At 43.3% G+C, this 26,702-nt stretch overlaps 1 protein-coding gene across 2 annotated transcripts in view; it reads left to right on the top strand.

Moving 5' to 3' along the window:
- The window catches only part of PIK3C2A (phosphatidylinositol-4-phosphate 3-kinase catalytic subunit type 2 alpha), a 1,158,716-nt gene that overhangs the window by 211,000 nt on the left and 921,014 nt on the right, over nucleotides 1-26,702 (top strand). For both annotated transcript variants that reach the window (XM_078681042.1, XM_078681043.1), the window contains one exon: nucleotides 19,199-19,278. In XM_078681042.1, the coding sequence (XP_078537168.1) occupies nucleotides 19,199-19,278 (80 nt within the window). The remainder of the gene's footprint in view (nucleotides 1-19,198; nucleotides 19,279-26,702) is intronic.

Genomic DNA, 26,702 nt, shown 5'->3' with positions numbered 1-26,702 from the left:
ATATGGTCGAGATTTTCTTGGAAAAAAAGGCAGCTAGCTCATTACAGCGGTCTTGTGCCCCTTCAACAGAAGGACGCTCAGCCGGAGCTGAAATGAGGGACTTAGCTATCCTGAAGATTTCTCTAGGCGCGTTTGCTGCAGCACTAATTTTACCTTCATAGAAGGAGGTGTGCGCCATTTTAATCTCTGATTTATAGAGCCTCATTGCGGACCTGTATTCGTCTTTCCTAGACTGAGAATGGTCCTTCCTCCACGCTCTCTCTAGTTTGCGGCAGTCAAGCTTTAATAACCTCAGAGCAGGAGTGTACCAGGGTGCAACTTTAGGTCTTCTGATGAGATTACAGGGGCGTTTGGGAAGAACTTGGTCTAAAGTGCTGGAGATCCAGTGATCAAAGTTGCTAGAAGCAGAGGCAGGGTTCAAGGCCATTCTCGGGGGGTCTTGAGTAAGGGCCGTTGTCCAATCGGTGAGGGGAAGTGAGGACCATTTCCTGCCCATGTACTTTGTAGAGGCTTCAAGAGGTACGATGTGTATCTCTGGACTTTGTTCTTCTGTTCTTCTGATCTGTGTTCTGACCGTCCTTCCCTCTTGGAGTTTGTTGATGAACCCTGAAAGGAACGAAAGGAACGTGTATCAGTATCCTGATATCTGTCAGATTTTTTTATGTTATCACAATCCCTAAGGTTATACCTCCTTTTGAGGAGACCCACCCCTTGATTGTGATCTACTCGCTCTATTTTTTTGTTTATTTTCCCATTTCTTCTTGGAAGAATCAGGTGCTTGTTTGATGTTATCCTTTTCCGGACCACCCATGAGTTGAGGTTTAGTTGCTCTAGGTCCCAAATTATCTCTACCTAATTTGTCATATATGTCTTTGATAATTTTAGGTAATTCCCACTCTTGTTGTATAGGAGTAAATTCCCTTGGATGTTGCTGACTATCCTTTTATGTTTGCTAACATAATCGTAGAAACCGTGGCAAAATGTCCTTACAATTTCATCCCCAAGTTCAGAGCAGGTGCTGCTCCATACTCATTCTGTTTTGTCTCAATACGTCTGGTATCACTGCTATTAAAGGGAACCATGAGTTCTGGTATAAATGGCAGAGAAAACTGTACCCCAAGAGGTACAGTCCTCTAATGGAGGAGCTATCCCCATTGGCAGGCATATTGTTAGCATTCTGTGTTTTTCCTGAAGGCCTGTGTGTGGGAACACTGCCTCTAACTGTAATTTTGTGAGATATCCAGAAAGGAATCTGCTTGTGTTTTTAGTGGGCATTCTGCCTATAACTGCGTTCAGTGTTGTGGAGTAATTCTAGTTGCAGTGTCACATATTTGTCCTGCTTGTATAACCCTTGTTGGTTAAAGTGTCAATATTTTCATCACGAACTGTGTCAAATTTCTGTATAGTTTCATTATTTCTTTGTCTAGTGGACGTAAATCTCCTACTGGCATTGTATCAATGTCTGGATTCGGCGCGTAAGCTCCTAGGACTGATCAAGTTGCTCTGTCTCTGCTGAGCGGACAGAGCCTTACTTTATCTATTGTGTGTGGGAGGGCACTTTTAAACCAGTTTATGTGCTCCTGGTAACTGAGTGGAGCTTCAATGTCCTCATATGAACAGTATTTGTCTGGTATTTCATCCGGAATATAAGAAAGAAATGTTCTTGTGCGTGCGCCTGCAGGTTAGAATTTGACCCATGAATACAATACCTCTGTCCTGAATGACTCATGTGCCTCAAATACAAATGTTACATTCCTACCTAATGCTGAGACTCCAACCTCTGCTAGTTTTAAGCAGAGTGCATTTCTGAAATGCTTATCTCACATTCATGCTCCTCATTCCCTACTGCATTCGCATGTGATGCTGGCGCAGCGTCACCTTGGATAGACATTGTTGAAAATAGTTTCAAGGAAAAGCAGATAAAGTTTTAAGCACAGTGTAGGGAACAACAATCCTTCAAGCTGGACTAAACCTACAGCCAATACGTAGGATATGCCTAGTCTTCTGCGGTGTATTTAACCTCCCCACTCCAAACGTCTCTGGGTAGATGTGAGTAGGGGTCTCTTGGGAAAGCATGACTGAACTACTCAAATTGTACCATTAAATAAGAACCAAACCAACGTTGGCAGCGCCATGTCGTGTAGTTGCTATAACTCTATATAGGATCTGTGCGTTTAGACAACATAAACTGTGGGATAGGTGTCCAGACTGATTCCAGACACCCCTACGGATACATTCGCCTATATAGTAGCTAGCTCAAAATGCCACCATGAACTCCTCTTACCAAGGAGTGAATAGTTTCTGGCAACTATTGAACATGACAATCCTGACCCCTCAGGGATCGTGGAAACAGTACGGTAGTTTTCACTCATCCCCTCAGCATTTATTGAGCCAGCGTCATTCTAGTGTAAAATATGTGTGCTGTAACAACCATAAGACAGAAACAGATATAAACAATGTTGAGCACCAAAAGAGTAAATGGATGTTAGATTTCTACCATAGTGCTTAAACAATAGATGTAAACCTATGTACTCTTACCATGCTAATGCTAACTGAATGTACCTAAATGTACCTAGCATGTATGTGGTTGTATAGCCAAGAATCTCCCTAAGATAGAACCAGCCCCATTACCTGGTGTGAGAGAAGGAAGGACCCCATCTTGGACTCGAACGGACACCCCTCAAGGGTGCTGGAGTGTCTGCGTGCAGGGACCTCAGAGTCTGCCGTCAGCATGGAAGTCTTTCTCCTCTGCCTGCCCAGCCAAGAGATGGTGCTTATATACCAAAAAGGCACCCTAAGGTGTTTTACCTTGCTGTGTCATGTCGGTTGAGGTAACGAAAGGGATGACCATTTACATAGTTATCATACAGTAGATGCAGGAGATGGTAATCCTGCTGTGATTCTGAGAATCCTCATGCATAATAATTTAGGCTAGGTTTCGGAGAAAACCACACAATATTTATGCAGTACCTAACTACGTAAACGGTCCGCACAAACCTGTTATGTAGTACAATGGCACAGTAAACGTAGGTGAAAGGTTAGGTGGGTGCCCAAGCCTATATTGGGGGACATTACAAATCATAAGAAGTCCTAGATTTAAGAAGAGGTGAAAGACTATTGGAAATTAAGCATTTGCTCAAACTATCGATACCCATGAAATTAGAGAACATAACTAGAGTGTAGTGTTAGTAATTCAAGAAAGGTCTCAGCCTTGTTTTCTGGGTTCATTGAACATTTAAATGTAAATTCTGCAGCATTCTAGAATTTTGTTGCCCAGTTTGTGCTCTGTAATATGACTATCCCTAATAAAATCATGAATGCAATAATCTAAAACATTCATTTAACTTCATAACATTTTCTGACTTTCATGTCTTTAATATAAACAATCAAGTGATTTAATGTTTTATTATTAATTCATAATTTTAAATAAAACTTGTAATGAAATATTCTTATATGCCAGAAAAGCCCTAGGATACCCTCCTGCATGAGTCGTGCGCTCTACAAGTATTCATAACATAACAAAAATGTGTTCTATGGGGCCAGATGAAAAGTGCGTATGGCTGAGCAACTATAATCTTAAGAGAAATAAAAAGTGTCCTTTAATACTCTCTGATAATGGGGATCTTATTTATAAGCTTATGACTTTAGGGGATATGCCCACCAATAAATAAGTATTTCTCCTTTTCATAACTGTTGCACATTTGCCCTACTTTAGACCTTCTTCTCTTAGTAAAATATGCAGAATATTAACATATAAGAATATTTCCCTACTAGCCACCTTCCATCTGCTTTGTGTGACTGAGCAGATTTTACCAGGTGGTTAAGTAGACCACCCTAGGCGGAAAGCAATTAAAGAGGCCCGTGCCCCCAAACTACTGATGCAGCTCTCCATGCCTAGCCTATCTCTTATAGACTTATTCACTGGGCTCTAGCCACCGTCTCCTATGGGTCGAGGCACACAGGTACACACCATGGGCAATAGAGCTTGTGCTTTGCTGCGAAACAGAAAAAAACATAGTGAAAATCCAGAGAAAGAGAAGCCGAATGACATATATTGCCTTGCCATTCCAGGATGCTCAAACCTACGTTATAATAAGATGATCCTATGGTTTGACAACATTTTGAAATTCTGGTTCAAAGCAACATTCGTACTGAAACATTTAAGTGCTTTTCTTATCTCTTCTTACCAGAAGCACTTTATTTATGTGGATGGTGAAGTGAAATGCCCTAGTGCACAAAGGGTGTTGGTAGTGAAGCATCCTTTCAAGCAAGACTTAAATTGTAAAACAATAAGTGCAAGGTTCAGAAATGTCTGTAGAATGCTGCTGCCCTCTTCCCCCAGTCGTGCTGCCCAGTTCGCCTGCTGGCACCGCACACTGCCTGCAATGGCAATTCCCCAAACTGGATTGGAGCAACCAAGGCCTCCTTTCTCTAGAAGGGTTCGGTGGTGGAGTACAACCCTCGCTCTCCCCACATCCTCAGCAAAGAATAGTCACTACAATCAAGCCTGCTCAGAAAGTATCTATGCTGCCTGTGTAAACTGTCCAGAGATGCAGGAAGGCACCAGCAGCGCTCTGGCTGATGTTCTAGAAATTTGCGTCAAGCTACCCAATAAAGCAACCTAAGTGCCCCTAAAAATACCAATGAAAGTAAGTTACTTCCCTACTCTTAATAATGGAAGAAATGACCTGACCTATGCTCCTCCGAGGTCGGAAAGAGGGTACCAAATACGCAATGAAAGTTTCAGTTTCTAGAAGTATTATGTGTAGCATCTCACAGTTGCAAGGGTGTGGCAAACTGGGCAAGACCAACTCTTGAACCTTTTCAGTTTGTTCTGAGATTGTCATTTAATAGTACTCACGAATGTTTGTCTCACAGTTAATTGTACCTGGAAGCTTTGTGTTGTTAATGTTTCTGCAGACTCACTGAATACTTTTGTACCTTAGTGATTTTTCAAAGGTGTCGTTTTTCAGAAAACAAAGTTAGAGAAGACAAAGAGACAGTTACAAATTAAATATAAATGTATTGAACAGAAGGTTGTACTGGCAGGCTAGTGCAAAATAACTATTTGGCCTATCTATGCTCCGGAAAGTTTTTATAAGAGCTCGTCTTCATCCTAATGGGTATTAAAGGTAGTTTTATCAATCTCGTAATGATAACCGGCTTAGCGAATCCCCTGGCGAGGGAGCAAACAGCTTATGATTCCACTTGAAATCTCCATTTAGGATTAGGGTCAATGAAGTAGTTAGTGCATCTCTATTACTTTTTTAAACTTCTATTCTCAGGTTTCATTTCAATGATACGTGCAAAGACAATAAAACTAGACTGGCAAAGGCAAACTAACTGAATCAACTTAACACGAAGGAGCCGTCAATGAACTGGCCTAGGTCTCAGCAAAAAAAGATGCGAGAAGTATATCGGGCCCTAGTACAGGAGTGCCCTGGCCATTGATGGAAAGTAGCTGGGTGCTTGGACTTGTGCTTAAGCGGGCTCACCGGTTACTACTGAAAGTGTCATTCCACTGGGTGACTTCCTTTTATCTTCCTCTTTGGTGCCCCTAGTCCGCGTCAGCCATCGCAATGCCAAGCCCTGCAGTGTGGCAACTGGGCAGAGTCTCCCTCTTCTCTTGCACGCAATGCTGCTGCAGCAGGTCTGTCGCACGGTGCCCTGGGGAATTGCGTCATCAGTCTATGAACAGGAGCTAGGTGCCTGAGATGAGAAAGTCTCACAGGCCACCCACCCACACACATCATACACATCCATGACTGGCCTTACGTCTACATGCCCTTTAACTGTGAAAATAAACACCTATTGTGGCAGGCAAGTGCGCCACCACCACCACACCCCACCCATGGGTCTCCTCCCATATCATCGGTACTGAGGACATCTTAGGCACTGAAAGCCTCGGAGACGACTCCCCTTTCAAAGAACTTCGAAAGAACTTCCATCTGAAGAACCAATTCTGGATCCAAAACAGAAAAAACTCTGTATTGATCCCAAAGCTGGACACCTTATGGCTACTCTTCCCAAGAAACGGAAGTTAGACCTCCCACAAGAGGCCCCTATACCTCTTAAGCAAAAAAGAGACATGGGTACCAACCCTTCTCCCCCTTATATACCGCTGTCTCCTCCTCCTATTCCAAACATCACACCATCAAATTCACCACCTCCAATGTCACTAGACTCACTGGATGACCATTTCGATGATGGGGGTGGCATTGGGGATGATGATGATCATCATATCCCACAAGACACAGACTTACCGCACAACACTGACCCATGGGATGATTACGATAAGGATCCAGATACACCAAATGACCCTGATCTGTATCCCTCTAGGCCTTCCCCACCTGATGACAACATTGGCTTTGCAGAACTCATCAACAGGGCTGCCCAATATCACGGGGTGGAACTACATATTGACCCTTTAGAAGAGGATTTTCTTGTAGAAACGTTCACACATTCCCAGAGGTCTATTAACACTCTACCCATGCTAAAAGGCATGTTAAAACATACTAACAAGGTATTCAAGGATCGATTTAGAGACCTAATACTAACACCCCGGGTAGATAAAAATACAAGGCTGCTACTTCAGACCATGTATACATAAGAGGTCAGTTACCAAAGGCTGCCCACTCGTGGCGTATTGCCAATGCTCAAGCTTTATTGGCACGTTACAGCAGGGCACATTATGACGAATTAGAAAAACTTCTACAACATTTTCCAGAAGAACATAAGGTCAAAGCTAACAACCTCATTCAGGAAGGGAAGTTCATCACAAACACTTCCATAAAATGCACCCTAGATGCTGCGGACACAGCTTTGCGTGCTAATAACACTAGCATACTCCTGCGGAGACACGCTGGGCTTCGAATCTCTGGATTCAAGCAGGAGGTACAATCATCAATACTTAATCAGCCCTTCGATAAAGAAAATCTTTCTGGGCCTACAGTGGATACTTCATTACAAAAAATGAAGAAAGATACTGACACTGCAAAATCCATGGGAGACCTACAATTACCTTCCTGCTGGGGCTACTTTCGTCGCTCCATCTACATGGGTGGCTCAAAAACAATTTCGTCAGAAAATCCCTCCTCCTCTTACAAGGGGAACAACCAATCTAGCCCCTCCAGAGGCTATTTTCGCAGAGGTTACAGAGGAAGCATTAACAATAACAAGGGCAGAGGAAGAGGGAACTCAACCCGCACTTCCCCTGCCAAGAAACGGTGACTTCCCCCCCACTAACCTCTGACCATTCCACTCCCGTCAGGGGACGTCTCTCACAGTTCCTACCTGTCTGAAGTTCAATCACCTCAGACAAGTGGATAATACATATTATCCAAAATGGTTAATGCCTGGAACTTACCAGCAGTCTACCAATAATCCTTCCAAGAGAGCTTGCAATGTCACCAGAACATCTCACCCTCTTAAAACAGGAGGTCCTCTCTCTCTTACACAAAATGCAATAGAAGCAGTCTCCTTACACCACCAAGGAACAGGAGTGTACTATACGTTCTAATTCCCAAAAAGGATGGGTCTCTCAGGCCCATACTGGACCTCAAGACAGCTAAACCTCTACATTCAATCGGACCGCTTCCACATGGTCACCCTACAACAAGTGCTCCCACTGCTTCAGCAAGGTGACTTTCTTTCCACTCTAGATTTACAGGACGCCTATTTTCATATTCCCATTCACCCAGCTCACAGGAAATATCTTGAGTTCGTGGTAGACGGACAACACTACCAATTCAAAGTCCTCCCTTTCGGGGCACTATAGCACCGAAAGTATTCACCAAGTGCCTAGCGGTAGTAGCAGCTCATTTAAGAAGACAACATATTCACGTCTTCCCTTACATAAACGACTGGCTAATAAAAGCCAAGTCGCAACACAGCTGCCTACACCACACTCAAAAAACAGTTCAACTACTTCACAACTTGGGATTCACTGTGAACCTCACCAAGTCTCATCTGCATCCCTCCAACACGCAACAGTATCTAGGAGCTACAATAGACACCCGCAAAGCTCTAGCGAACCCCAACCCAGTCAGAATACGCAACATGCAAACACTGATATCACAATTTCAACTGCAACACTCACTACCAGCCCGAGTGTTTATGCAGTTAATCGGAATGATGGCGTCTTGCATTCTAATTGTTCCTTACGAAGACTCCAAATGCGTCCCCTACAGGAATGCTTAGCACGTCACCTGAACCAGGCTCAAGGTCAGTGAACCGATCTGGTGTTGGTGGACTGCCGCACTCATCGCTGTCTGCAGTAGTGGAATGCACAAAACCTTTCCAAAGGGCGGCCATTCCTCGATCCGGTTCCACAGATAGTACACACAGCAGACGCATCCCTCACTGGACGAAGAGCTTATCTTCAACAATATACCATTCAAGGCATATGGACACTACAACAAAAGCAACTCCACATAAACCATCTAGATCTGCTAGCAATTTTTCTATCATTGAAAGCTTCTCAACTACACATAGTAGACAAGGCTGTCCTAGTCCGTACAGACAATGTGACAGCCATGTACTACAAAGAAAAACAAGGGGGACACACTCTCTACAGCTTTCGTACCTAGCTCAAAGCATATGTTAATGGGCCATACCACAAAAGATATATCTCCTTGCAGAATGTTTATCAGTGGTAAACATTTAGATTGCAGATCTGCTCAGTCGTCCTAGGCAGCAGATCCACGAGTGGGAACTACATCCTCAAGTACTCCTCCCATTCTTTCAGATGTGGGGCTACCCAGAAATAGATCTGTTAGCCACACATCTCAACGCAAATGCCCAAACTTCGCGTCCAGGTATCCACACCCACTGATCAAAGGCAATGTGCTATGGCTGAATTGGTCAGGAAAATTTGCTTACGCTTTTCCACTGTCCCGCTAATTCCATTAGTGATTCTGAAGCTCAAGCAACATTCCCTCACAATGATCCTAGTTACTCCCACATGGGCTCGACAACCATGGTACAGTACACAACCCTGTAGGAGCAATCAGTAGTTCCTCATCAAAAGTTACACCTTTCACCCAAGCTTCTCACTCAGAACCATGGAGAGATTAGGCATCCAGATCTGTCAACTCAACCTTGCGATATGGCACCTGAAGTCATAGAGTTTGGCTATCTTAATCTCCCGCCAGACTGCATGGACGACATTAAAGAGGCTAGACACCGTACCACAAGAGCATGTTATGCAGCAAAATGGAAACATTTAGTAATTTATTGTACTAACAATAAAATCAATCCGTTAGATGCTTCTACTCAAAACATAATTTGCTATCTTTTACATTTACAATGTGCTAACTTAGCGTATACATGTGTACAATGACATCTTGCCGCAATAGCGGCTTACCTACAAAACAGACAACACTTGTATTTATTTCGGGTACCCGACATCAAAGCCTTTATGGAAGGATTCAAAAGAATCGTTCCTCCTAGACTTCCACCTTCTTCCGTGTGAATCTTAACATCGACCTTACAAGATAAAGGGGCTTGCCATTTGAGCCTTTGCATAAATGCGAACAACAGTTTCTGACTTTGAAGGTAGCCTTACTTATAGCCATCACATCTCTTAGAAGAGTTGGTGAGCTCCAGGAACTAACCATACAAGAACCATTTTTACAAATTCACCACAATAAAGTGGTTCTTAGGAGTAACCCAACATTTTTACCCAAAGTAGTTTCTGCCTTTCACCTCAAACAGTCTGTTGAGTTACCTGTGTTTTTCCCTTAACCAGACTCAGTAGCAGAACGTGCTCTTCACATGCTAGATGTGAAAAGAGCAATACTTTATCATATTGAAATAACTAAGGGCCAGATGTAGGTAATCTCGATTTACCTACTCTTAAATACCGAATCATACCGATTCGGTATTTAAGAGTAGGTAAATGGGATGTAGGTAATTTCTTTTTTTAAATTACCGAATCGTTAAGATTCGGTAATTACTGAATCGGTATTTACCGATTCGGTAATTGCCATTCATTCCTATGGGCCTGGAGGCCCATAGGAATGAATGTCAATTACCGAATCGGTAAATACCGATTCGGTAATGGGGGGAAACATTGAAGGGTGGCAGGGTGTCACTTTGACACCCTGTTGCACCCCTCAATCGTATATGGGTGCACATGTTGCAGACATACATGCCCTAAGGGCATGTATGTCTGCAACATGGCAGCGTTTGAAAAGCAAAAAAAATGCCTTTTCAAGGCTTTTTATTATTTACCACCAACTTCTAGTTGGTGGTAAATAACGAATTCTTAAAGCCCTGTAGCACTGATTACAGTGCTACCTACATCTCATAATACAGATTTGGTAATTTTACCGAATCTGTAAAATTACTGAATCTGTAAAATTACCGAATCTGTATTTTAGGTGGCCCTACATCTCATTTTCCAAATACCGGTCGGTATCGGCCGAAATTACAGAATTTCGTCCGTTACCGACCGGTATTTGCCTACCTACATCTGGCCCTAAATCTTTTAGGAAAGCTAAACTGCTCTTTGTTGCTTTTTCCCCACATCATAAAGGCAATCCCATTTCAAAAGCAGGGATTGCATAGTGAATAGTTAAATGCATCCAAATATACTACCTCAAGGCTAAACACACCTTAACAATTCCTTCTAGAGCACTCTCTACACGTAAACTATGTGCTTCTATAGCATTTGTAGGGAACATACCCTTAGATGACATTTGCAAGGCTGCAACATGGTCTACACCACTCACATTCACAAAGCACTATTGTATAGATGTGTTAACAAAACAACAAGCTAGTGTGGTCCAGGCAGTTTTAAGAACACTATTTCAAACTACTGCAACAGATACCGGTTAGCCACCGCTGGGAAGATAACTGCTATATAGTCTATGCTAACTCTTATGATCTACAGCTCATATGCCTCGAACGGAAAATGCTACTTACCCAGTATATATCTGTTCTTGGCATATAAAGCTGTAGATTCAAATGCACCCAACCGCCTTCACGGGTACCTTTATCTGTTACAGTATTATCTTACTTAGATATACAATACATAGACTTCTTTTTGAACTCTTACTAATAACTCCATCATCAACCCTCACGTCAAAACAATCTGGGGATGGAGTCTATGCCCATGCGCACTATTACCAAAGGGAGGAGTCACCTACCTTGTGACTACAAAGAATTCTCTGAAGAAAAAACAAAGTGCAAACATCCGGGCCCAACACCAGACGGCGATCTATGCTGACACATATCAATCTACAGCTTTATATGCCAAGAACAGATGCATACTGGGTAAGTAGCATTTTCCTTTTGGTTCTTTTGGCCCAGGAATCTTTTTAACAACTCATTCACTGGCTCAAATTACCCACTCCGGTAAACTCTGTGCTCTGCTAGAATGGAGCAAACAAATGTTGCCGAGTGCACCTGAGCGATAGATGTGTACTTGGTTGTTGGAGACATGCAATTACATTTTGTTATCGTTTTTTGGAAGAACCTGAATAAACTTGTTAGCTACCATTGCACGACTGATTGTTGAAGTAAAGATCTTCGTATTGGGTGCTATTCTTGCATTCACATGCTTGCTGGTACTTTTCTGTTGGCTGTTGGGAAGGGACCTTGATTACTCCTCACCAATTCCTGTACAACCTAAGCGGAAAGTAACTTACGTTTCTTTAGCAGAAAGCATACATTTAGTTTCACTAGTTCATGTAATCTCAGAAAATATCCCTTTTGTAGCAAGATCCCTTGTTCTTTTCGTTATCAAAACTAAGGGTCTGTTCTGTTGTGTCACAAGCACTGTAGAAGTGTACCCGTCAGGAACCTCAGTGTTACCATAAAAAGTGTAGATTGTCTCATGCATAGACTGAAGGACTCTATACTGTAGGCAATTGGCCATAAGGATTTGGCATTTTTTTGTGGTGGAGGTTTTAATGAAATTTCGGGCCACCCTAGCAGCTTTTCGGTTTATGATCTTGTGTGCACCAGGTCCTTAAACTGTCATTGGCATCACAAACCTTGACTCCTCTTTCTCGTGGCTGGTTACTTAATAGAAACTCCTCTTTCTTTGACCCTCCAAGATTTTGTCTTGAAGGCGTTCGAAAACTCACAATCTTGTCTTATGATTTGGTTGCACTCCTAAATGATAATGTTGTATTTATATTGCGTACTGTGCAACAGTCTTAAAGTTGTACGTCCTGCAAATACTGTTCTCTTTCTAATTGCTTGATACTCCATTTATCATCCATTGAAGAATTACAGATTAATGAACCCTCCTCCTTCTGAACCTGTTCGTTGTAGATGGTAGCAAATATGTGCAGCAGGTGGTCAACCCTCTGATCTATGCTGGCTGAATTATCAGCCAGGTGCCTGATTCATGATCATGAGGGCCGCTGAAGCACTATGGTAGAAAGAAACAAATACATGTTTACAGATGGCCTTGAAGTGAAGTATATGCAGGAAAACCACATAGGCTTGGTCCTGACCACTTTCAGATCAGCATCAAATTGGTCACTTCCGAAGCTGAGGATCAGATGTTATGACATGAATTCGTAGCTTTTTAAAATGAGAAAGAGAGGTACCAACCAAACCTGTATATATAAACAATCAGTCCAAAGCAAGACTAGTAGCTCCAGTAGATCCTTTTCAAATGTATTTTTCTTTTATTCAGGGTCTTCATCCGAAGACATAAGAGCAGCCAATGTGTTTCATTTTAACAAAGACTTTCTTTTTTTTGTGTTTGAAAGCTTTATTAAAAGCAAAAATGGTGAACAACAATAGACATCAGCAGGAAGTAAATATACAAGAACAAAAACTAAAGTAGTGTCATTGCAAATGTCATAACAGATAAATAAAAGCATTTTATGGGATTTTAAGGTTATAAGGGAGAGGGAGGGAAGGGAGGAAAGGAAAACCAATGCTACAGCAGAATAATAATAATATAAAATATAAAGAATAGCGGCAATTCAAACTATGAGAAGAAACATTCGATAAAATAACAGTATACATATGTAAAAGGTGATATAAAATAGGAAACTTGCAAAAAAAAGAACCTCAAGCGAACAAATAAGGAGAGAGTACAAGTCCTTCAAGGAGGTTTAAAATTCTCTGAGGTGGTATGATTTGATAATGCACGGACTGATCAGTCTTGAAATGTGGTAAGAGGTAACCAATAAAGGTCTACATTACGTCGTGGTTTACAAGAAGAAGCAAAGGCAACATCAAGTCTGTGGAAATGACATAAGGAGTTCCACCAATGTTGTACTGAAATGTTTGAAAGGGATTTCCAGTTGGAAGAAATGTTGGAATGCGAGTTCTAGCATTGAGATCATAAAGTCCATGTGAATGTGGAGGAAGATCCAAAGAATCTGAAAGACTGCCCAGAAAGAGATGAATGTGTGAACAAGAAATAGAAAGTGTGAAAATGCGAGAGAGATAAGACCATATCTTATTCCAAAAGGAAGACACAGGAGGACAAAGAAAATATAAATGGAAGAGATCAGCATGTAAAGTACCACAGGTCCAGCACTTAGAATCGGAGGAGAAAGAGAAGCGAGACAGAGAAAGAGGGGAGAAATAAAGACTATGGTATAGAAAAAATAAAGAAAGAGGAGAGAAATAAAGTCTATGGTATAGAAAAAATAAGGATTGAGTGAGAGAAGCAGAGCGAGAAATCTTCAAAGATCTAGACCAAATCTTGTCCCAAAGAGTAACAGACCAAGTACAATCAAAATCATGTTCCCAAGAAAGTTCCACTTTGGTTTTGTTACGTTCCGGGTTGGGAGAGGAAAAGAATTTATAGATTAAAGACGCTTTAGGAAGGACAGAAAGAATAACAAGAAGAGGAGATTGAGGAGGTAATGAAGCCACAGAAGGAAGAGAGTAATAACGATCAAGAATGGTCTCCATGAGAATAGTAAATTTATGTAAGAAAGAGTGAGGGCATTGGAATAAAAGTTGAAATTGAGGAAAATAACGGGGTGAAACACCATCAAAAAGATGATTAACCCACATAATACCTTTTAATCTCCAAGATGTCCAACAAATGGATCTATTGTTAATAAATATAAGAGAATTATACCAAATTGGAGTATTTAGAAAGGATTCACGTGAAATGTCATGCGGAAAGAGCAAAGGTTTTAAAAGAGAAGAAACATGCTTAAACGGAGGAAGGGAGGTATACGGAGTTTTGGTAGAGAAACCCAATATTGCTTTAAAAGAAAAGGGTAGTAACAAAGTTCGTTCAACATTGAGCTAAAGAGGAGAATATGGGGAAGTGTCGGAGGAAATCCATCGGGAAGCTTGTCGCAAAGAAAAAGATTTATGATAAAGACGAAAGTCTGGAAAATTGACACTGCCATTCAATTTGAACCTACGAAGAGCGACCAAAGAAATTCTAGATTTCTTACCTTTCCAGAGGAATTTGGAAAGAGAAAAATCAATGAGCTTAAAATAAAGAGCAGGGATGTGCACAGATAACATAGAAAAAGTAGAAAAAGTATGAATAAGAATAGGGGCAATCATAATTTTTATAGAATCAAGCCGACCCCACCAAGAAAGGAAAAGGGGGTTCCATGAGGAAAATTGTTTCTCAATTCGGGATAATACAGCAGACATATTTAATGTGATGGAAGAAGAGAAGACTTGGAAAACAAAATTCCAAGATATTTGATTTTTGTGCTATTCCAAGCAAAGCCAGACAAGGAGAACATATGTGGGAGACAACTAATGGTCAGGGGAAGAATTTCGGTCTTGTCGGAATTAATCCTATAACCCGAGACTGAGGAAAAAGCATCAAATTCGGATAGTAGGGGGGAAGAGACGATTCTGGGTTGGTAATAAACAAAAGGATATCATCTGCATATGCAGAGAGTTTTAAGTGATCATCACCATAGGGGAAGCCAGAAATAGACTTATTATTCCGAATAGAAGTGAGAAACGGTTCAAGGGCTAGAATAAAAAGAAGCGGAGAGAGTGGGCAGCCCTGATGTACACCTCTTTGGAGAGTGAATGAGGAAGAAAGCGGACCATTCACAAGGACCGAAGCTTTAGGAGCAGAGTATAACAAGGAAATAAGAGAGATGAATTTGGGGCCGAAACCATGCCAACGTAAGGAAGCAAACAAGAAGGACCAATCCACTCTATCGAAGGCCTTCTCCGCATAATCAGAAATAGCAGCTAAAGGAATAGAAAGGGAAGAGGCCTTATTTAAAACATTAAGAAAGAGCCGGGAATGGTCTGAGGTAAGTCTACCCTTGACAACACTGCATTGTTCCTTACAAATAAGATGAGGCATAAGGGGATCTAAACTCCAGGCAAGTAATTTGGCAAATAGCTTATAGTCAACATTAACTAATGAGATTGGACGGTAATTCTTACAATACTTGGGATCACGGCCATCTTTTGGAATCAAACAAATGGTAGCATCTTGAAAAGTACCTTCAGCCTTGCTAGAAGAATAAAATGACTGGAAAACTGATTGAAGTTTGGGTAATAAAAGATCAGCAAAATGTCAATAAAACTCGACAGGAAAACCATCAGGGCCAGGTGTTTTACCTTTCGTAAGGGAAGATAAAGCAGCAGAAAGTTCTTGTAATGAGAGATCAAGTTCAAGAGCAGGAAAGTTGAGATGGGAAGTAGTAGGAAGTAAACAGAGAGAATCAAAGGGTGAGGCACAGGGAAAAACAGGAAAGGGAAGTGAAATAAGAGAGTAGACAGTGCATATCCAAAGGATGACTGAAAGAAACATACCTGAGGGGAACAAACAAGAGGGAGGTGGGGCAATGTCGACACTCAACAAGACGGATCGCTCGGAGAGCAGGAGACCAACCGAACCAGGACAAGGAAGTCGAAGACAAGGAGCCACACGGAATGAGAAAAACAAATACCAGGAACCTGAAAGAAAAGAGATAGAGAAAGAATAAATAACAATAATACACTACAACAATACAATAAAAAAAATGTAGAACAAGACTATAGAACAAGAGAATTACATTGTACTGTGTTCAAAAGGAACCAACAGGTAGGTAAAAAGTAGAAACATTATCAGAACCGTTCAAAAAGTACCATAAAGGCTAAACATCAAATGTATAAACGATAAATGAATCGACTACTAGGAGAAGTGGAGGTGTCCATGCTACCATTATATTGAATGTGAATAAAGTTCCTAAGTTCTCCAGAATCTTGAAAAGTCCATGTTCGATTCTGATGGGTGACTTTAAAGATGCATGGGTGAAACGAGCCATATCTTGCGCCTAAAGAGCGGAATGGCGCCCGAAGACTGAGAAATTCCTTTCTTTTGGTCGCCGTGGCGTTGGAAACATCTTGAGAAAGAAACACTCTTTGGCCCAACCAGGAGACTTCACGCTTGGAACTAGCTGCAGAAAGAACCAAAAGGAGAAGAGGATAGTTTATCCGGAGAAGGAGGATCCTGCTTCAATCGCTTGGACGAGGTAGGAGGAGAGGACTTGGATGATTTAGACTGCAATGCAGAAGATCGATTAGGAGGAGCACCAGCCATTTGAGTTGGAGGAACAGAGTTGGGAGCAGATGGAGAAGCCAGATCCTCAACACAGCGACGAGAAGGGACAAAGACAAATTTCGGTTTGCGCAATTTGCCCATATAGCGCCACCAAATAGGGAGGAGTAAAAAGGAGAGTTGATGTCAATGAAGTAGAATAAACTCCAGTGAGGAAAGGCACATCTATAATGGTCACAATGCAAGAAAAAAGCCAAACACCCAATACACGGCGTTTAAACACATTAAAAAATGGAAGGGCATCACAAAGCGATATCTGTAGGCACCTTAGAAAGTACTGTAGGCAGAAATTGTAGAGGTAACTGGTGCAGAATGTGCCACAAGAAAGTAAAACATCAAAAGGTATGTTAGAGAAGTTCTGTCTTCGTAAAACACGCAGGAGCAGCAGAGAGAGGCATATGCAGGTCAACATATGTCACAACTTTATATTGGAGATGCGCGTAGATTAATAATAGGAAAAACACTCCTGCGAAAAGGCAGGTAGTACAACGACAGACGTAGCAGCGTCAAAACCAACAAAGCGCAGGTCAGAAGGTAGAACAGACAGCAATAGGACCTGCCAGTGGTGAGCGACAAACGAACACACCAGTCATGTACACCAAATAAATATGGCAGTTGTGAAAGTCAAACTCTGTGAAGAGGACAATGTAAAACTTCAAGTTGCATAAGGTGCCACTCTGTCATGAGGCAAAATTCAGGCATAGAAAAAGCGAGCATACAAGCATTAAAGCAGGCAATAAACCACAGAAAGATCCATAGTGTGGCAGACGTATGGCAATGAGGAGAAAAAAAACAAAAAACGAACAGTCACAGAGGCCGCCAGAAGGGTTAAAACAGCAATGCAGCAAAGCGCGACGGTTCGTGATGAGATCCGCGCGTCAGGGAGGAAATGAAGAGACACAATGGCTCCAAAATCGGGAAAACGTTGCGTCGCGGATGGATAAAAGGAGCTCACCCTGCAGCGACCATGCTCCGAAGGAGAAACAGCGTCCTTGAAGGTCAGGGCATTCCGTAAGGAGGACGGAAAACACCACAAGAAGGTCCGGCTCGGCGGAGGAGCGCTCTCAAGCTGTCATCTTGCATGGTGCCGTAACCACGCCCTCCTTAACAAAGGCTTTCTACGGGCAGCTTCATCCATCCACTTGTGTTTGCCAATCTGGATACAGATATTCACAACGTACAATCAAAAGACCAAGGTACAAGGTAAACAAATGGTTTTTGAATGGTGAAGAACTCGTGATTGCTGCGACAAACATAGCGTGCGTGACTTACTGCAAAGCTTTGGATTAATGTCTTCCGACTTCACGGCTTGTATGATCTTTGGGTCGAACATACTGACTGAATTTTACATATAATTTGTTACAAGGAATTACGATTGTTTATCTTGTACCTTGGTCTTTTGATTGTACGTTGTGAATTTACAGATCTAGATTGGCAGACACTAGTGGATTGGTGAAGCTGCCCTAAGGTAGCCCTTGTTAATGTGAAACGCGTTGTCTGTGCTTATGTTTTTAGAAGTAGAACGTGAATAAAAGAACAATTTATTTATTTATTTATTTTTTCAGTTTATAGAGCGCGGCAGCTACCCAAAAAGGGTTTCCCGGCGTTAATGGAGACAAGAGCCACAAACACTGGGTCATAGATTAAACAGCCAGGTTTTAATTGCTTTCCGAAAACGGCCATAGCAGCTTTCAGCGCGGATGTCCAGAGGGAGGGAGTTCCAAAGCCTGGGACCCATTTTCTTACTGTTGTGTGCTATGTCCAACCCTTTTAATCCCCGCCCCCTCCCTCCCCCTCCGCCATCTTCATGTTGCTCCTACAGCCTGAGATTTGCTCTCTCCCTCAAGGGGCCTGGCTTCTTTCATTCACAATACCTGCCACACCATTCGCTCCAGGTTGTTACCTATTCCCCCAGCCATTCTTAGCCCCACCTGTTGCTCCCCTGCCCACTCCACGTTTCTAACATCCACCTGCTCCTCTGCTGCACCCCCAAACCCTGTAGCCCTTCAAATATTGTAATTTTCAGAGTGCCTAACGGTTGTCACTGGCTGCCAGGCAGCTCCGCTTTCTAAAAAGTACATTTACACATGGAGCAATCAATAAATAAAAAAATTCCATTTTACAAGTGACGTACGTCTCTTGGATTGGTAAACAAAAAAAATCAAGTAAACATAATGGTGTGCGCATATGTCATCAGGCATGCGCATGCCCGTTGAATAACGTGGTTGGCTGCAGCATCATTATGTGTACCACTCTTAGGGCGTTCACGCAGTTGTCCCTGTTTTGTCTATGCTGCATCAACCAAAAGCTTTTTGGCTTTTCTAGTGCTTGTTCTACTGTATCCGTATATTCAATGAAGTTGGCATATGACAAGCCTAGATTTGCCTTTGCGTAATTTTTTATTTCACTTTGCAAACTATTTATAGACCATACATCTTAGAAAAGTTTTGTTTTTTTAAATTTAAACTTACCGATGTCTTTACCAAAGTTACATTAATAACGTGGTGACAGCTGACCTTACAGGACCGTATAAATGGTGCCACGATTTATTGATATTTGTATTATACATTACTTTTAGAAAGTGCAGTATAAGTAACTAATTGATTTGTTTTTATCATCAACTAAATGCGCACCTTTCTATCGGTACATTTCAAAATGTGAATTATATTTTATTCATAGGTAACCGACGATGAAACTCCTACAGATTTGCACGTGCACATGTACCAAGTAGACAAGCCATACAAGGAACCACTTACAAGGTAGTGCGAACTTTTAGTTTTCATACTGATTATTTCTGTTGCAAAGAATAAGCTGTTATTTCTTTTGTTAATTGTACAGGTCATTTCAGTGTGCACATTTAAAAAAATAATAAGTTGCTTAACTTGGAATTTCCTTGTAGCAATCAAGTATGGAACAGTTAATATTGTACTCTGTACTCTAGGGCATAGTGTTTACATCACACTCACTTATTTTCTAAAACTGTTACCTCATGAGTTAAAAATGAAAAGAACAACCTTAAATCTCAAATTGCTGTATTTTTGTTTTTCACATTGCTTGTTGTTCAGAAAGGCAGGCCCTCTCGTGGAGAAGGGAATTAATATTCCAGTTTTCGGTCTGTCCGTTTCTTTGTTATTGACAGGCAGTATCCCGTTGTTTTAACTGATTATTTTACGATTCTCTAGAAAATTGAACTTTAGGAAAAATTCTAAGTTCAGTTTTTGAAATTTAAGTTTCCTTCACTTATATTTTTAGTATGTTTGCATCCAGTTTATTTGCACTAAAGCTATAACCCTTAAGGTTTCATTGTACATTTTTTGTCAGATTATTCTGTTTAACGTTCCTTAATGTGAGCCTCTAAAATGGCTTATCAAATGAACTGTTACTACCCAGAACGAAACAAATATTTGAAGTTCTGATATTTGATTGGGTGTCAATGTAGTGTTCCTGCTTAATGTAGCTATTCATCTTTTTCTTGTGTTAACTAAAATGCTGCGTCTTTGTTATGGAATTCAAAGGCTGAGTTTGAATTTTTTAAGTGTTAATCTGTTTTCTGCGGACGTTTCATAGTTTGATTATTCAGAGATCCGTTTCAGGCTTGTGAAAGAGAATCTTGTAGCACTTTTAATGCAAACTACATTTAGTAACCTCTATGATTGATCAGAATTATCAGAGTTCCCTCTGCACCATGCTAAGTATCATTTTAATGTTTTTATTTTAGAAAAATGTGTATTGTTTTCACTTACTTACTCCTTTTATATGGTCACTTCCTAGATGTTCCCATTCCTTCCATTTTTGAAGCATTGTTTTACTGTTTTGGTTCTAGCAACTATTGCAGAAGTATTAATCATATTGTACTCTAACCTGAATCAAGCTAGAGATCTCTTCAAACACACATACCCAATACCTGACCATGCACCTGCATGTAACAAAAATATGAGTAATATCAAATGTTTGTTCCCCACAACCAAAGCATTCTGAAATAGAGTGACGCCTCCATTTAAATATTCTCTTAGGTGTATAGTATAGATCCCAAGTGCCCTTATAATGGTATAGTTGGTCTAGAAACTTAGAGGCATCAATTGATTCATCTAGATGGGTGACCTCAATATCCTTAGATGTTTTACTGGACCATTCGTGTGATTATCAGGCTAGTTTTGAAGGAACAGCCTGTTTGTCGTGTCTATAACCTTATCATTAATGCAAAGCAGTTCAGTACATGTTATCTTTCTTGGTCAACCGCAAGTTATCTACAATTTGGTCTACAAAAAAATCTCATCTGTACTTATTTAAGTAGAAGGAACAGCATGCAATGATATTGATTAAGGCTAAGAACGTTTGTTGACCCTCGAAACACTGTCCAAAGTTTTGTAACCAGATTTTGCTAATTCATCAGCAAAATAATCGTGTATGAAGGGTGAGTGATTTGAGATACCCCAGAGAGACGTTTGTATAGTTATATGGAGGAATGGGTAATTTGTCCTTTACATTTTTCCAGATTACAAAAAATACTGAAAGGGTTTTAAAAAGGGTGCACTTAAAGTAGTAAGGGTCAATAAAACTCATTTGGGTGCAAAGAACAGTAAATAGATGCCATGGCTCACTGTGCCACTGGATTCATGCTATCCTGGCTGCTGAGGGGTCGAAACCCAGAAACTGGTCCTAGGATGCTTGTTTCCAGTCCAGGTAGGACCTGGCTTGGCAGTTGGGCTGGACTGATTATGCACCTCGAAGAAGCATAATCTTGGAGAGCCAATCCGGAAAGGCAACCCAGTAGTACAGTCTGAGAATAGGAATAGCCCATCCCGCTTATCTTATGGAAGTTGGAGAAAATGTATTCCCAGGAGTTTATATATACAAATGGACTTGTTCCATGAGCCCTACTGTTCAGAAGAAAATAGCTGGTAGGCACAAAGGTTTTTCTCTGAAGAGATGCACGAAATCTGGGCAATGTCATTATCTTCATTAGGTTACATCTCCCTATGAAACCTAGGGGTAGCAGATTTCATTGCTCACAATGCGGCTTGATGTTCTAGACGTGCGGGTCATAAGTCAACAATTGCTTTATTCATATAGTGGGATACCGAAACACCCAGATAAGTGGTGGAGACTTCATTGCAAGCGTCCCTGGTGGCCCAAAGTGATTATACAAAACTTTAGTTTTAGATATATTAAGCTAATATCTAGAAATTGCACCAAAGTTGGCAGCTTTCCCTTCGTGCACCGGAATAGACAGTTGCAGTTTGGACGTAAAAATTGCTATGTCATCCAGGTAAGGTGCTAGACTAAATATGGCCAAGACCTATTTGATGTCGCAGATAATGTTCTAAGTAGAGTGCACATAGCAATACATAGAGGAGACACACCTCACTGGTCACTCTCCTTATAAGTACTTTATCTAAAATGTTCAGGATACTGATCGATCAATCAATCATTTGTAAAGCGCACTACATACCCGCGAGGGTCTCAAGGCGCTGGGGAGGGCGAGGGCACTACTGATCGAACAGCCAGGTCTTGAGTATCCCCCTGAAGGTCAGCAGGTCTTGGGTCTGTCGTAGGCTCAGTGGGAGGGTGTTCCATGTCTTGGTGGCGAGGTGGGAGAAGGATCTCCCGCCGGTGGTTGTTCTTCGGATGCGCGGGGCGGTGGCGAGTGAGAGGTCGGCGAAGCGTAGCTGGCAGTTGGGGATGTAGAAGGAGACCCGTCTGTTGAGGTAGGTGGGGCCGGTCTTGTGGAGTGCTTTGTGTGCGTGGATGAGGAGCTTGAAGGATATCATCTTGTTGACGGGGAGCCAGCGCAGGTTTCTCAAGTGGGGGTGATGTGGCCGTGTCGTGGTACGTCGAGGATCAGTCGTACCGAGGCGCTTTGGATGTGTTGTAGTTGATGAACTTGGTCGGGGCTCCCGCGAAGAGGGCGTTTCCGTAGTCGAGTCTGCTGCTGACTAGGGCCTGGGGGACTGTCTTTCTTGTATCTGTCTGGATCCATCAGTAGATCTTGCGGAGCATCCGGAGGGTGTTGAAGCAGGAGGAGGGGACGGCGTTGACTTGCTTGGTCATTGAGAGCGTTGAGTCGATGATGATTCCCAGGTTGCGTGCGTGGTTGGTGGGTGTTGGGGCTGCTCCCAGTGCCGTCGGCCACCAGGAGTCGTCCCAGGCTGGAGGGTTGGAGCCGAGGATGAGGACCTCCGTCTTGTCCGAGTTCAGCTTGAGACGGCTGAACTTCATCCAGTCGGCGACGGCCTTCATTCCTTCGTGGATGTTGGCTTTGGCGGTGATGGGGTCCTTGGTGAGGGAGAGGATCAGATGAGTGTCGTCGGCGTAGGAGATTATGTTGAGGTCGGGCGACGCGTGCGAGCGGGGCCATGTAAATGTTGAACAGTGTCGGGCTGAGGGAGGATCCCTGGGGTACGCTGCAGATGATCTCTGAGGCTTTGGAACGGAATGGGTGGAGACAGACGCTCTGGGTTCTGCCGGAAAGGAAGGAGGTGGTCCATTCCAATAAGCTATTACATCCCTCCCAGTCAGGTTTTAGAGCAGGACACTCAACCGAATCCACCCTACTAGGAGTTACAGAAGCTATCCGTCAAAAGTTAGACAATGGGGGCACGGTGGCACTCATTCTTTTAGATTTGAGTGCCGCCTTTGACACTATATCCCATGAAACACTACTGGAAACCCTAGAGGGAATAGGGGTAAAGGGCACAGCATTGAGGTGGCTTGAAAATTTCTTAGCAGCCAGGTCATACCAGGTATTCTCCAAAAATAACATCTCAGAGATCTTGACTTTGCCACACGGAGTTCCTCAAGGGTCAATCCTGAGCCCCCTGTTATTTAATATTTACATCACCCCTCTAGCGTGCATAGCCGAAAGATTTGGTCTTACAATCTTTTCATACGTAGACGATACACAACTGGTGTTTTCTTTGTCATCAACGGATAAAAAAAGTCCCTCCTCCCTTCATTCTGGATTACACAGCATGGCGCAATGGATGTACTCCAAGAAATTAAAATTAAATGGAGACAAAACTGCTCATATTCGGTGATCAGAAAGATCTATGGGGACCAGTTCATTGGCCTACTGAAATGGGGCCTCTCCCAAGGGCAGTCCCGTCAGCTCGCAATTTAGGAGTAATAGATGACAAATTGACAATGCGTACTCAGGTCACTAAAACAGCTTCAGTCTGCTTCGCCATTCTCAAATGGCTGAGGAAAATCTTGTGGCAACTCCCTGAAGGGGCACAGAGAACGGTAGTTCAGGCCTTGATTGGGTCAAGGCTTGACTATGGTAACATCTTGTTCTTAGGGGCCAACAAAGAAATTACACGCCGACTACAAGTCGTACAAAACGCGGCAGCTAGGATACTTCTCCATCTACCTAGGCGAGCACATGTATCGGAACATCTACGTAAATTACATTGGCTCAAGATGGGCAACAGAGCCAAATTTAAGGCTTTATGTTTTATGTTCAAAATAAACATAGGAGAAGCACCAGCATATCTCTGCAATCTGGTCCATAAATACATCCCGACTCGGAACCTCCGATCTATCAATCGGGAGAGATTTGCTGTTCCAAGATTCAGGCAAGCAAGACTCGGAGGACGCTCCTTTGGTTACTTGGCGCCAGTGCTGTGGAATTCGATCCCGCTCAATTTGCGCCTTGAACCTAACTATATGAAATTTAGGAAAGGTGCTAAGGCATGGCTCTTTGACCAAGAATGATACTGGTAATTTATGACCCCCTGGAATGTTTGATCCAAGGCGCCGGGAAACCCTCAGGGTAGCTGTTGCGCCATACGAATGGAATAAATAAATAAATTCCAGAGCCTTGTCTCGGATCCCTGCGGCGTGTAGGCGTGCGCATAGTGTGCGGTGGCAGACTGTGTCGAAAGCAGCAGAGAGGTCTAGGAGGATGAGTGCTGCGGTCTCACCATTGTCCAGCAGGGTTCTGATGTCGGTGGCGGCGATGAGGGCAGTCTCGGTGCTGTGGTTACTGCGGAAACCTGACTGGGAAGGGTCCAGGATCCTGTTTTCTTTGATGTATCGTGTTAGCTGTCTGTTGATGATTTTCTCGATGACCTTGGCCGGTAAGGGGATCAGAGAGATGGGCCGGAAGTTCTTGATGTCTCTTGGGTCTGCCTTAGGTTTTTTGAGTAGGGCGTTGATCTCGGCGTGTTTCCAGCTCTCTGGGAAGGTCGCTGTCTCGAGGGAAAGATTGATGACGATGGGTAGGTGGGGTTCGATGGAGCTGCTTGCTTTGTTGAAGGCGTGGTGCAGGAATGGGTCTGACTGAGAGCCGGAGTGGATTGTGCTCATGGTCTTCATGGTGTCATCGACGATCACGCTGGCCCAGGCTAGCAGGGGGTCATGGTTGATGATGTGCGGAGGGTCTGTTGTGTACTTGTCTGTTGGGGCTGTCTGGGTGTTGAAGCTGTCATGGATGTCTGCTATCTTGTGGAGGAAGAAGGTGGCGAGGGAATCGCACAGGGCTTGCGACGGCGGGATGTCGTTGGTGTTGGAGCTGGGGTTGGACAGTTCCTTCACGATGTTGAAGAGCTCCTTGCTATTGTGTGCGTTGTTGTCGAAGCGGTCTTTGAAGGAGGTCCTCTTGGCCGCCCTGATGAGGTGGTGGTGGTTGCGGATGGCGTCTGTCCGGAGTTTGTTCACTGTGCCATTCCTTCTCAAGTTTCCAGCAGGCTTGCTTGTAGGCAAGGAGTTCTGGGGTGAACCAGCTGGCCCTCTTGCTGGGTCTCTGTGGGGGGGTTTCTTTAGCGGGGCAAGGGTGTTGGCACAGTCCTCTTGCCAGCGGCTGAGGCTGTGGGCAGCGTCGTTGGTGTTGGAGGGTTCGGTGGGTTGGCTCAGAGCGAGATTTGCATGTAGTTGGTCTTTGGTGATTTTGCTCCAGCAGCGGCGGGGGATCTGTTGGGTGCGGTGGTGGGTTTCTGAAAGGCGAAGTGGATGCAGCGGTGGTCGGTCCACAGGAGTTCGGTGGTGTGGCTGACGGAGACATGCGGGCTTGAGGAGAAGACGGGGTCGAGCGTGTGGCCGGCAGAGTGGGAAGGCATTGTGACGAGTTGCTTCAGTCCGAGGTTGGCGAGGCCATTGATCAGGGTTGTGGAGTTGTTTTCGTTGTTGTTCTCAAGGTGAAAGTTTAGGTCTCCGAGGAGGGTGTAGTCGGTGGAGGTCAGGGCATCCATGCTGATGAAGTCGGCGATGGAGTCGCTGAACTGGGGACGGGGTCCGGGGGGTCGGTAGACAAGGGTGCCTCTGAGTGTGGAGTTAGGGTGTGTGTGGATCTGGAAGTGGATGTATGATGTTACAACGCATGCTTTTACCACGCATGCTGTTACAACGCAGTTTTTACAATGCAAACCTTTACAACGCATAGCGCTTTGGGGTGCTGGATAGTGAATAGTTTAATTTACTATTCCAACTCCAGTCCCCGTGAACACTAGGGAAGGTGTTGGATAGTAAATTAAATCTATTCCCTATCCTAGAGCGCCCCCTAGCGCAATGCGTTGTAATGGTTTTCGTTGTAAAACCTGCATTGTAAAAGCACTGCGTTGTAAAAGTTTCGTTGTAAAGGATGTTTCCCTCTGGAAGTGCATGTGTTCGGTGGTGCTGAGCGCATTGTCGGTGCTAGTCGAGACGCTGATGCTGTTCTTGTGGACAATGGCGATTCCTCCTCCGACTCCGTTGGTGCGGCCTCTGCGGGTGTTCTTCTAGCCGTCTGGGATGGCTATGGCAATGTCTGGTGCAGAGGAGTCGTTCAACCTCGTCTCTGTCAGGAAGGCGACGTCTGGGGATATTGTGTTGAGCAGGTCCCAGAGCTCGACGGCGTGTTTGCGTGCGTAGCGGTTGTTCAGTAGTATGCATCGGAGGTGGTTGAGGTCTTTCTTGGCAGGTGGTTCGTCGGCTCTGAGGCTGGTGTAGCTGCAGTTCCAGCAGGTGAAGGGGGACCGTGTGTGCGTTTTGGGGCGGCCTTGAAGCAGGCGCGGGTCCGTCCGGAGTTGAGAGCGTGTAGAGTGCTGACGTCGTAGTGGCGGCGGTCATCGTGGCGGGTGCGGGGGCAGTGGAGAAGTAAGCTTTTGTGTGCTCTTTTTCTCCACGTGTTTTACGTTTTGTATTACTTGACAATTAGACCTCATTTTCCCAAACTAATTGCTGAAGTTTTGTTTTAATCAGACTTAAA

Source organism: Lissotriton helveticus, chromosome 3_1 (genome assembly GCF_964261635.1).
Source record: "Lissotriton helveticus chromosome 3_1, aLisHel1.1, whole genome shotgun sequence".
Lineage (NCBI taxonomy): Eukaryota > Metazoa > Chordata > Amphibia > Caudata > Salamandridae > Lissotriton > Lissotriton helveticus.
The sequence above is the reverse complement of the archived record's forward strand: the minus strand, read 5'-3'. Positions and strand labels throughout refer to the sequence as shown.